This window comes from Octopus bimaculoides, chromosome 10 (assembly GCF_001194135.2).
Source record: "Octopus bimaculoides isolate UCB-OBI-ISO-001 chromosome 10, ASM119413v2, whole genome shotgun sequence".
Taxonomy (NCBI): Eukaryota; Metazoa; Mollusca; class Cephalopoda; order Octopoda; family Octopodidae; genus Octopus; species Octopus bimaculoides.
In genome coordinates this window covers 45109270-45121240 of record NC_068990.1, presented here as the reverse complement: position 1 = coordinate 45121240, position 11971 = coordinate 45109270, and the positions used below count along the sequence as shown (strand labels likewise).

At 35.9% G+C, this 11971-nt stretch overlaps 1 protein-coding gene across 1 annotated transcript in view; it reads left to right on the top strand.

Moving 5' to 3' along the window:
• Nucleotides 1-3573: 3573 nt before the first annotated feature.
• LOC106867850 (GATOR complex protein NPRL3) overlaps nucleotides 3574-11971 on the top strand; it is a 40756-nt gene continuing 32358 nt past the window's right edge. The window contains exons 1-4 of the mRNA XM_014912889.2: nucleotides 3574-4011; nucleotides 5963-6020; nucleotides 7987-8028; nucleotides 9943-10135. Of these exons, the coding sequence (XP_014768375.1) occupies nucleotides 3897-4011; nucleotides 5963-6020; nucleotides 7987-8028; nucleotides 9943-10135 (408 nt within the window). The 5' untranslated portion in view covers nucleotides 3574-3896. The remainder of the gene's footprint in view (nucleotides 4012-5962; nucleotides 6021-7986; nucleotides 8029-9942; nucleotides 10136-11971) is intronic.

Genomic DNA, 11971 nt, shown 5'->3' with positions numbered 1-11971 from the left:
TATATATATGCAGGTGTATGTTTGTGAGTACCCTTGTCTTGACATTATGTTTGTAAATGACCATCAACATCATACAGGTGATGTTCATTTCCAGTGAAAAATATGCCTGGTCATGGGGAAACTTTAACCTGACTGGAAACAAATGAAGGTTGGCAATAGCAAGGGTACCCAGCTGTAGAGAAACTGTCTCAACAAATTCCATCTGCCCATGCAAGCATGGAAATGGGACTGTTAAATGATAATGTTGTTGATGATGGGTTTCCACACAGTTTCCTCAAGATTCACTTGCAAGGTATTGATTAATCCAGGGCTATAGTAAAAGACAATTACTCAAAGTACCACTCAGTGGGACTGAACCTGAAACCACATAGTTGTGAGGTGAACTTCTATACTACACATGCCAGTGCCTAGCTATGCCTATCAATTCACACCTCATATTAACCATAGAACATACTCATTTACATTATATGAGAAGACCAAAGAAAAACCTCTTTGATTCCCAGATGCTTTCTCAATTCACATGGTTTCAACATTTTTCACATACTAAAATTTTTTAGTCATTAAAGTTTCTTCAGTCAGTTTTTTCATATCTTAATATAACACAGCAACTTCTTACTGTCTGCTTTGTATAAAGAGAGATTACCAGCTAAGTTACCAGTAAATACCTTTTACTCTATTTTCACTGGAACAACTTCAAGGCTCTTAAGCAGCAGAACTTGTCTGCTTCTTGCAACAATCTATCCTGTCATTCTCAGGCATTTTGTGCTTCCTGCTAACTATCCTGCATCTGGTGCATCTAAAATTCTTGTTTTTTCTCAACATGTTATCAATCCCAATTTATTTTTGCTGCACTTGTTGTTACTGAGTGCATAATTTTGAAATGATTCCAACCAGTTTGTAATATATGTTGAGAAAGACATCTTCCTAGTATGATATTAAAAAGTCACTGAATAAGAAATATTTTTATTTTGTAAATAATAAATGATAACTAATAATATAAATACTACAACAGTACCAGGCAAAATACAAGAAGTTTGGACAGATGTGACAGAGTGGCAAAGAATTTTTCAGTTTGATTAAAAGAAGTAAAAATCACAAAGTAACAGCCATTTGTGCTGTTTTTACTATTCAACTAACCTATTAGTTTACAGATCAACTAGTCTGCTGCTGCTGCTGCTGTTGTTGTTGGTGGTGGTGCTGCTGCTGTTCATTCCAAATTTAGCCTTGATCTTGAAGACCTATGATAAAAGACACTACAGCCATAACTGTCCCATCTTTTTGCATACTAAGGATTACATTATTCACTTTTAGAGACTATTTGTATTGGTAGGATGAACCAACAACCAGTCATTTCTGACAGATGCAAAAGAATTGCTTTTTTTATTTTATTAAAGGTAAGGACCTAAATTACTTCTTCAGTCGGTGTGGCTTATAACAGTGTTGATAATAGTGGGCTTAAGAGAGAATGGAAAGGGGACAATATTCATATGCCATTAATATCTGAATTGATAATCTGATCTTATTATATTTGATGTCATTTACTTTCAAAAGAAGATGAGTATAACAAACTTATTGTGTACAGTGCTCTGGTGCACAACAATTCATCAAAAAAAGTAACCAAAAATGCATGAACAGTACATAGAATATGCACAGGAAGCTAACGGTGATGAATATTGATATATTTCTTCCTTAAAACTGTTGATGATGAAAAACAAAGGAAAAAAGTGCTGTTTGTTAGTTATGATAAAAAGGGTTTTCTTTCTCTGTTAGGGTGTAATATATGATTGTAAATCTGCAAAAATTGATGCTACAAATCATAGAAGTATGAAGTTAGTTTGTTTTGGACAATATAATCCCGAGCTGCGTTATTTGAATGTAACAGTTGTGGTTACGTCTAAGCCTGTGAACTTAGTATTGCTTATGAAGGAAAGGATTTGAGTGTTGCATAGAGAAGAACAGGCACCACTTGCACCAGATACACAAAATGAAGATAAAGATTTCAGTGATGTCCAGATGAAAATAAAATAGTTTATCCTCTTCCTCCTCCTCATTATCATCATCATCATTGTTGTCGTCGTCGTTATCATCATTACCATCACCACCACCACCACCACCATCATCATCAATAATATTTTAATATCCATTTTTCCATGCTGGCTGGAATTGGACAAGCCTGCCATTCCACATATTTTTGCTTGTTTCAACATCTTAAGATCAGACCTCATCTTTCACATTCAGTGCTCATGTTTCGTGATACCATGTAGTAACATCATACATCTAACACATGAGAGTGAGAGAAAGAGAGAGAGAGAGAGAGAGAGAGGCAGGCAGAAACAGAGATACACTTTGTTGTCAATAGAGATAACAAATGCCAGGATTTATTCCACTTTTTCCTTATATCCTAACTACTTTACTTTCACTACAACCACCTTCTATACAGTTTAGACCATCTAATTGTCAAACATTTTCTACTATTACCTATGTTTGATAATTTACTAAGCTAACAGAGTGATCATTATTTCATGCTATATTCCTCCATCTAACATTCTATCTTTGTGGTTGATATTTCACATCAATACTGGAATAACCATGAAATTTAATTCCGTAGTCACAGAGTTAATGCTTGTGGACCAATTTTCATGCTACAAATTATTTCATTTTTGCTTACATAATCATTGCTAATAATGGAAATGAGGTGATACATGGGAATGAGAGATGTTTTTTTTTTATAGATGAGATATGTTATAATATTCATGTGAGCTATAGACAAGTGTAAAAATGTCAAAACTGAGCCATTGCAAGAAGTTTCTGATTTCTAATATCTCAGCCTGCTAGAGATTTCACTGTACATGTTGTGTGTCTATTGCTTTCACTAGATATATAATATCAATTTCCTACATCATAATGATCATTTATGTTCATTTTTCCTTACTGGCATTATTTGGAGGAGTCTCAATGTGGATTGTCTCTTACCATGGTCCTTCATCAGGAATAAAAAAACAATTTTTGTCATTTTGTCTGTCATGTTCTGTCTATGTAGACAGAGGTGAGCATAGATTTTTACCACCAAGTTGCCATTCCTGGACCTACTTTCTGCATCTTGAGCTTCCCAGGTGGCACTGGTAATTTTGAGCTTACTCTCTCTTACTAACTAGTACTTTGTCTTGGATATGTTAATCTATAAATTAACATATCAGGCACTTTGATCTTTAGACCAGGATTCCATTCATCTATGTCTAGATTCTTTCTGGTTGCACACTTGGCTTATTGAAATTTATCTCTGCTCTTCAGTATTCACCACATTCAAGAGATAAATGCTGGTTTCTTGGTACAAAGCCAATTTTTGTGGTGAAGAAACAGATTATTTAATGGATCCTAGAGTATTACTAGTATCTATATTTCCAACTTCACATGGATGAAATATGAAATTGACTCTGGCATGATTTGAATTCAGAACACAGAAGGGTTAAATTAAACACTGTAAGACATTTAGTCCGGCGCTCTACCGTTTTTGAAAGGTGAACATATGACATTCACCGTTTGAAAATTAACATTTATTTCCGGTTCCGATTTTAAAGCTTATCATGTGAGAGTTGTAATTTCGCCGAGTTGTCATTTAGATCCTTTTTTTATTCCTCTAACTGTTATACCAGCATGATTAAGATAAATATATTTTATCCGTTCTACAGAAGAAAACATCGAGTACGATTTGTATAGAGATCCCCAAATCGTTAAGCAAGAATGTTATTTCGTTTTTCTTTTAAGGGCTTGAGAAAATGCGAATGAATGAGCTCCCTTCACGCTAGTGTACACTGTCACTCCGTCAAATCAAATTATATATGCTAGTTGTCTTCGTGGCATTTATATTCTTAATTTTATATATATATTTCATATAAATGGCTGATTTGGATCCGATCGTTATCATTTTGGCCACGTCAGGCTCTAAAGGGAATCGAATTTTATTTCGTTACCCACACGAAACTACCAAGAAGAATGCAGTTGCCTCTCGATGTAAGTGGTTTGTGTTTCGTTTTTTGATCGATTCTTGAAAACCCCCACTACTCGATCAATGATTTTTTTCTCTTTACTTTTTAAGCCTTCCTTTCAATTATGACACTCCCAAGTCGTGCAACTTAATCTGTGGTTCATTAGTAAATTAGAAAAAAAAAAAAACTTTCAAAAATTTATCCCTACACATTTTTTCTTTCACTTCATTTTTGTATTAGCTTCGGTTAAATTGATTTGTTTTTATTGAAAAATTCAAAACTAAACGAAATTTACTCAAAATGCTTAATAGTGTCACGTGTAAAGAAATTGAAAGTACAGAGAACAAATTATTTGCCTTCAGCAGCGAACAAAATTACTCACGTCAACGAAAATAATTAACCGGCGCTTGTAACAAACATGCTTATGGTGTGTTAGTGTTGCAAAGTGACAATCTTGTGACACCCACAAACACCGTAGTTCTCAGTCGGGAAAATTATAATGATAGTTGGTATACTAAGAATTTTTTGTTTCAGACAGGACCCTTTATTGGAAATGGGAGGGGGAACTTAACATTAAATATAGGAAAAGACAAGGTTTTTCTCCGAATGATGGAATTTACGGCTACAAACGTTACTAAAAATTTCATAATTCTATATTCGATACAATATCTTGTAATTTATTGTTTATAGCATAACTTTGAAGGTTTTACTTTTATCTTTTTTAATATCTTACTGGTTTATCTTTGATTTCTTTTACAAATCATCTAACTTTATTTAATTTAGAATTGGTTATTGTGTAGCAAAGTCTGTTCTTTTACTTTTATATGTATATATATATATAAGTAAATGAACAGGCTCTGCTACACAACAACCTATATATATATATATAAAATCTCGTTGCTATTATGTAAAAGTGTCGTAATTCCTAAACGTTGCTTTTTCAGAAAACGAAAAAATAGCAAAACCGTTGTACTACACTTCGACAATTTTTTACATCTTGGCATCTGAAGCAGCTGGAGATGCGATAGTTTGACCAAAAGAACCGGCTATTGCAAGCAAAAATTATTATGGAGAAAAACGCATTTGGTCAAATGTGAACATACACCAGTTTAACATAATAGCAACGATATATATATTCTAAAACTACTTACTAAATTATATTTATTCTGAACTGATTGTGTGGAAGTTGAACGATAATATTTCACGAGGGAATGCATTTTTAAGAGGTTTCATTCTAAAACCTTTTTTTTTCCTTTTGATCCACTAGTATGATGTTAAGTGGATGAGGAATTAATTTCTCTCTAAATAGTATACCAGTCCATCGTTGATTACTTTTCCCTATGCTTGAACTAAGGTGCATAGAATGATCTATCCTGATCTTCGATATACAACCAAACGTTTGCAGCAGATATGAATTCACGAGTCTGTAACACTTTTTCTCACCTCACTATTTTGCTTCACACTTAATCCATTGTTAAACTGCAGCAATTCAGGCTAAACATCAACAGTACCAACAACACTTGTATATATGTCACGAAGAGCCTTCTAAAGCTACGAGCATCGTTTCTTCTCTCTCTCTTTAGAAAAAAAAAAAAAACCCCACTCTTCTTCCACTTATGTTTAACTCCTGTCCTCATATGAACAATTACTCTAAAATCTTTGATGATGATGGCAGATGTTTACTCTCATAAATTATAAAACTTGTTATCTTAAGTCTGTCATATTGTTGAAACAGTTCAGTTAAGTGGTAACTGATTCTGGGTTCAAACTTCACTTAATACACAAGTTCAATCACTACAGTCATCATACACTTTGAATAATTGGGCTTCTTAAAAACACATAACCTGTTTTGATAATTCGTGCAAATGCTAACATTTGCAGAATTAATTAACTTGTGGTAAAACAGAAAATATTTTAATTTTGTACATGATGAAAAGACAAAGAAAGAGGATTCACATTTCTTATTTTCATTGTAGCCAATGTTGGGACGAATCCTTATGCTGTTGTTCCTATTGATGACCTTTGTGCAAAAGTGTAAGTTCCACATGAGGAAATCTCATTTTTTATGTATGCATGAAGACTAATAGGAGAGAGCAAGGGAATGATGCAACCATCATACGATACTAAATGACATGAACAGTATAAAGGAAATGTAAAGGCTTGAAGTTTTTTAAATATAAAAACCAATATGAGATAAACTGAAATTAAATGTGGTCTGGGGTATATTCTGGATAAACTGGTTATGTGTGTGGTTTTTCTTAATTTGTATAACTGTTTATTGTTATAGTAACTAAATTGCTTTTATGGCTAGTTTTTTTTTCTCTTTTTTGCTACTGCTAAAAAGTCTTCAATGAATTAAAAGTAGAACCTATTAGGCTGGTGAAAACAGAATTACATCTTGTTCAGGAGCATACAACTATGGCTAAAAGGATTGATAGCATGATCATGTGGTTAGTAGTTTGGTGCCTTACTCTTATAGTTCAAAACCACTTTATCCCTTGGAAACAAAGCCAACTAATGCTTTTACACTGAAGAAAACAGAACTATTTTTAGGAGATAAACAGATAAAAATTATGTAAAATTGTATAAAGGAATAGCTGAACCTTAATTGATGAAGAAAAGTGTGTGTGTGGCTGTGGTAAGAATTTTGCTTCCCAACCACATGGTTTCAGGTTCAATTATACTGTGTGTGGTACCTTGGGCATATGCTCTGGGCTGATCAAAGCCTTGTGAAGGGATTTCATTGACGGAAACTGAAAAAAGCTCGTTATTACATGTGTGTATGTGTATGCACAAACTGTCCTACAATCATCTGTGTGGTTGTTAGGCAAGAAATTGTGGAACCCTCATCTGTTGAATAACAACTGGAGAGTCCATAACGTGTGTGTGTGTATATATAATATTTATATACATATATATGTGTGCATGTAAATTGTGTGTGTGCATGTAAAATGGATCTTCATCAGTTTTGACCACAGAGATTCAGTTGTTCTATCAATAGTGATATCTCTTCACTGAATTAGAATGTTTGTGGCTGAATGTTCCACAGTCTTATGTACCATTAACATAATCCTCTGATAGAATCTGCAACAAAGTTCTACCTTTGAATTACAGGTGCAGTCCATCTGATAGGCTTACATAGTTTCCATTTACCTAATTTCAATAACAAGGCCTGGATCAATCCTAGGCAATAGTTAAAGACATTTACCTAAGATACCACACAATGAGATTGAACCCGAGCCCTCATGATTGCAAAGCAAACTTTTAACCACCCAGCCATCCTGCATCCAATGTGTGGGTGTATGTATCTGTGTGTGTGAGTGTTTATTCTTGCTGAGATTGTCTGTTATTTTTCAGCCATGAAAATGGTAGGCCAATAGTTTGGTCCTGTCATCTTATTAGGCTGAGATATCTTGGTTAGTGTTCATATATAATTTGAGATACATAGATGAAAAGAAATACTTTGAAAAACTAAAAAGTCAAGCTACATTCTATTCATACATCATAAAAAAATAGATTTTGAACCATAGAATGAAATCATTTTCTGTTTCCACAGCTGATGTAGGAGGAAGCCAGTCTAAAGTAATCATACTATCTAGTTTGCTACTTCTCCTTACTGAATTCAGACTTCACCTTTATTAAACTTTTCATTCAGTGGATGAGGTAGCTTCCTCTACTGATTACTCTACCTGCTAGACATAGTAGCCATAGCCCCCTCAACTATAACATACCTTTTTTTTTAAAAAAAGGATACATTGGATAGTGTAATCTGGTGTATATTCTGCCTGAGAAAAAGAAGAGATGATTATTGTTAGAATACATTTGATCATAGATCTGCTTAGTCAAGGTTGACCTGGGGCTAAATAGTAATAAAAGCAATTTAACTATTCATCTCTTATAACAATGAATTTTTTGCTGGGGTGAGGGCAGGTTTTTTTTTTGTTTTTTGTTTTCATGAATTTGAAAATAATTTCTGTTTTTTCTTACCTTTTCTCTTTAGTGAAGAAACTGATTCAAATAAAGAAAACGAAACATTACTTGGGTGAGTGGAAATTTTTTGTATAAATCTTGTTTCACCTGTTAGAACATATGACAAACATCTTGCAGTATTTGCTCTCGCTCTCTGTCCTTTCTCAGTTCAAAATCTAATAAGGCCAACTTTGTCTTTCATTCATTCAAAGTCGATAAAATAAACTACTAGTCCAGGATGATGAAATGACAATTGATAGAACACTGGACAAAATGCCTTGCAGTATTTGTTCCATCTCTTTGCATTCTAGCTTCTTTGGTGGTAGATTTAGTGTCACATTGTTTAACACTATCACCTGGTCCTTGGATACTATTAGTGTTGTATGCATTTGAGCTAAGCCTCTGGTTTGAGCATGACTTCCTTTTTTCCTCCTGCCAGTCTCAGACTCCTGAGATAAAAGGATCATAGATTTTGCTCTTCCCTTTCTGGTTAAGTAGATTAAAAAAAAATTTGCAGTCATACAAATCAAGAACAGTTTGAGAACGATGTGTTTGGTGACAACATGTCTTCAGTTGTCACCAGCAACTGTCTTCTTATGGTCAGTTTGACTATCACATAATAATAAATTGTTAAAATTGTACTCAGCTCACTTAGGGTACTTGGTTTCTTCATTGAAGTCAACATCTGCTGGTGGATGAAAGTCATGCTACTAAGAGCATAAGTTGTTAAGCAGAACTGTAAAGTAACCATTTCTGTACCTGTGGTATTTCCAGTCCTCGTTTAATTTTCTACATCAACACTGATGTAGACAGAGGCTTTCAAGAGATTACTGATCAAGCGAGCAGAACTCTGTATCAAGTAGAAGTGAACAGTGTCAGAGACAAGAGAGATAGACTGTGGGATGGAGAGATGGACCAAAGAGAAACAAAGCCCAAACAAGGAATTAGTAATTGTCTAATGAATTTGTGTCAAAAGTATTTAGAATAATTATATTTCCATGGTGTGAAGTGGGTCTGAAAGTGTGGTGTAACATTGACTAAGACTGGACCGAGCAAATGGAGGAAAAGAACTACTTTAAGATCTTGAATATAAATGCTAGGTAGAGTTGTAAACTAAAGGTTTGTGGGTTTAAATCCTGCAACATTTTATCTTATTGCAGCTTAGGGAATAGACAGCAATCACTTAGTTCCTGTCTTCAACAATCATTTTGTTGTAATACTGAACAAACACACCACTCCACTTATTTTGGAAAAATTGTTTAATGGCTTAATTGGAGGAGGAATATAGCATCCATTGCCCTTTTGCAGGGTGGGATTGTGGGTTAAAGAGATGAAGTTATCTTCAGACCAGAACCCTGGCCTAAATGTTTGCTATCATGTCAATGTTCTGCTAATATTGTTGTGTTACATGCAATTTACATGTTGATATAAGACTATTTAAAGTGGCTACTAGTTCAATGTCAGAATTGGCTGTTCAGTTGAACAAGGCTTCTAGAGATCATGTGCATCTATGGCATTATTTGGTTAAACACTGTATAACATGACATTGGGATTGCTAGTTAATAATAACAAACTACCACTTGATGACCCAGATATGACAGAGGCTTTGCTGCTAGAGCAAGAATGAAAGAACCTCTGAATATTGACACCAGCATGAAAGCCAGCAGTCTTGATGTATGATGTCAGCAAAGAGGTACTTGAACAACTAATGTGAATAGAAAGGTTATATCAAAGAATGTTTTCACAAGACATTCATACTGTATTATTTTTGTCAACAACACTAACCACAGCTGAAACTAGTAAAAAAACTAAAAGAACAAAGAATTAAAAAAAAAAATGACCTTTGATGTTTGAAACATATATTAACTAAACTGGACATTGAAAGAATGTGATGTTAATCTACAAATTTTTTCTACTATTTCCTGTTCCTCATTTCTTTACTTCTTTCAAGGAATTTTTTCTTTTCTTTCATTCTTTTTTTTTCCAGGAGCCACAATATCGTGGGTTTCAATTTTCAGAACCTTGGTACTTTACTTGCTGCTGATACCATCCTCTGTGGGAAACGGTTTGATGTTAAAATTAAAGATGTCCGTTTTGTTGGCTATCCACTCCATCTCAACAACCCAAACAGCAAACATGTACAGACTATACAGTCCTTTAATGTGGTCATTGTTTTAAAAGTAAATACTTCTGTGTCAATATTTTTCTATGCTACTTCTTAATATTCTTTACTAATATTATCAGCAATATGTGTCCAACTCTCTCCATTCTTCTCTCTTTATCCATCTCTGTTTCATTAAAATGCTGAAAGGTTGTTTAATTGGCTAAATGAGGAGACGCTCATAGTAAGTTTAACTGCCCGTGTATAAAATTGTATGTAGTAATATATATATATATATATATCTCATCATCATCGTCGTTTAACGTCTGCTTTCCATGCTGGCATGGGTTGGACGATTTGACTGAGGACTGGTGGACCAGATGGCTGCACAAGGGTCCAATCTGATCTGGCAGAGTTTCTACAGCTGGATGCCCTTCCTAATGCCAACCACTCCGAGAGTGTGGGGGGTGTTTTTACATGCCACCAGCATGAGGACCAGTCAGGTGGTACTAGCAATGGCCATGCTGAAATGGTATTTTTTACATGCCACCTGCACAGGAGCCAGTCCAGCGGCACTGGCAATGACCTCACTCGAATGTTGTTTTTCATGTGCTACTGGCACAAGTGCCAGTAAAGCGACACTGGTAAAGATCTTGCTCGAATGGTGCTTTTTATGTGCACTGGCACGGGAGCCAGTCAGCTGCTCTGGCAACGATCACGCTCGGATGGTGCTCTTAGCGCTTCACTAGCACGGATACCAGTCATCGAATTTGATTTCGATTTTACTTACCTCAACAGGTCTACGCAAGCAGAGTTTAGTGTCCAATGAAGGAAAGGTACGCATAAGTGGGCTGGTTACACACTTGACATAGGTTATGGTCTCACTTGGCTTGCAGAGTCTTCTCAAGCACAGCATATTTCTAAAGGTCTTGGTCACTAGTCATTGCCTCAGTGAGCCCTAATGTTCAAAGGTCGTGCTTCACCACCTCATCCCAAGTCTTCCTGGGTCTACCTCTTCCACAGGTTCCTCAACCGCTAGGGTGTGGCACTTTTTCACACAGCTATCCTCATCCATTCTCGCCACATGACCATACCAGCACAGTCGTCTCTCTTGCACACCACATCTGATGCTTCTTAGGTCCAACTTTTCTCTCAAAGTACTTACACTCTGTTGAGAGTGCACACTTACATTACACATCCATCGGAGCATACTGGCTTCATTCCTTGCAAGTTTACGCATGTCCTCAGCAGCCACGGCCCATGTTTCACTGCCATGAAGCATGGCTGTTTGTACACATGCACCATACAGGCTACCTTTTACTCTGAGCGAGAGGCCCTTTGTCACCAGCAGAGGTAAGAGCTCTCTAAACTTTGCCCAGACTATTCTTATTCTAGCATCTACACTTTCAGTGCACCCACCCCCGCTATTGACTTGGTCACCTAGGTAACAGAAGCTGTCAACTACTTCTAGTTTTTCGCCTTTAAATGTGGCAGAAGTTGTTCTCTGCACATCTTTCCAGTTAGCCTTCCTTTGATATTGCTGCACCTCTTATATGTCCATAGCTTACACTGGGTACATCTTATAGAGTTTCTACAGATTGAGCAGGGCCATCTACCTGAAGGGATTTGTGGTTTGCCTGCCTTCCTAGTTATTAGGACTTTCGTTTTAGCTAGGTTGACTCTAAGGCCCTTCGATTCTAATCCTTGCTTCCACACCTGAAACTTCTCTTCTAGTTCTGATAGTGACTCAGCTATTAGAGCAAGGTCATCAGCATAGAGGAGCTCCCAGGGGCATCCTGTCTTGAATTCCTCTGTTGTTGCCTGGAAGACTATGATAAATAGGAGGGGGCTGAGGACTGAACCTTGGTAGACTCATACCTCTACCCGGAATTCTTCACTGTACTCGTTGCCAACC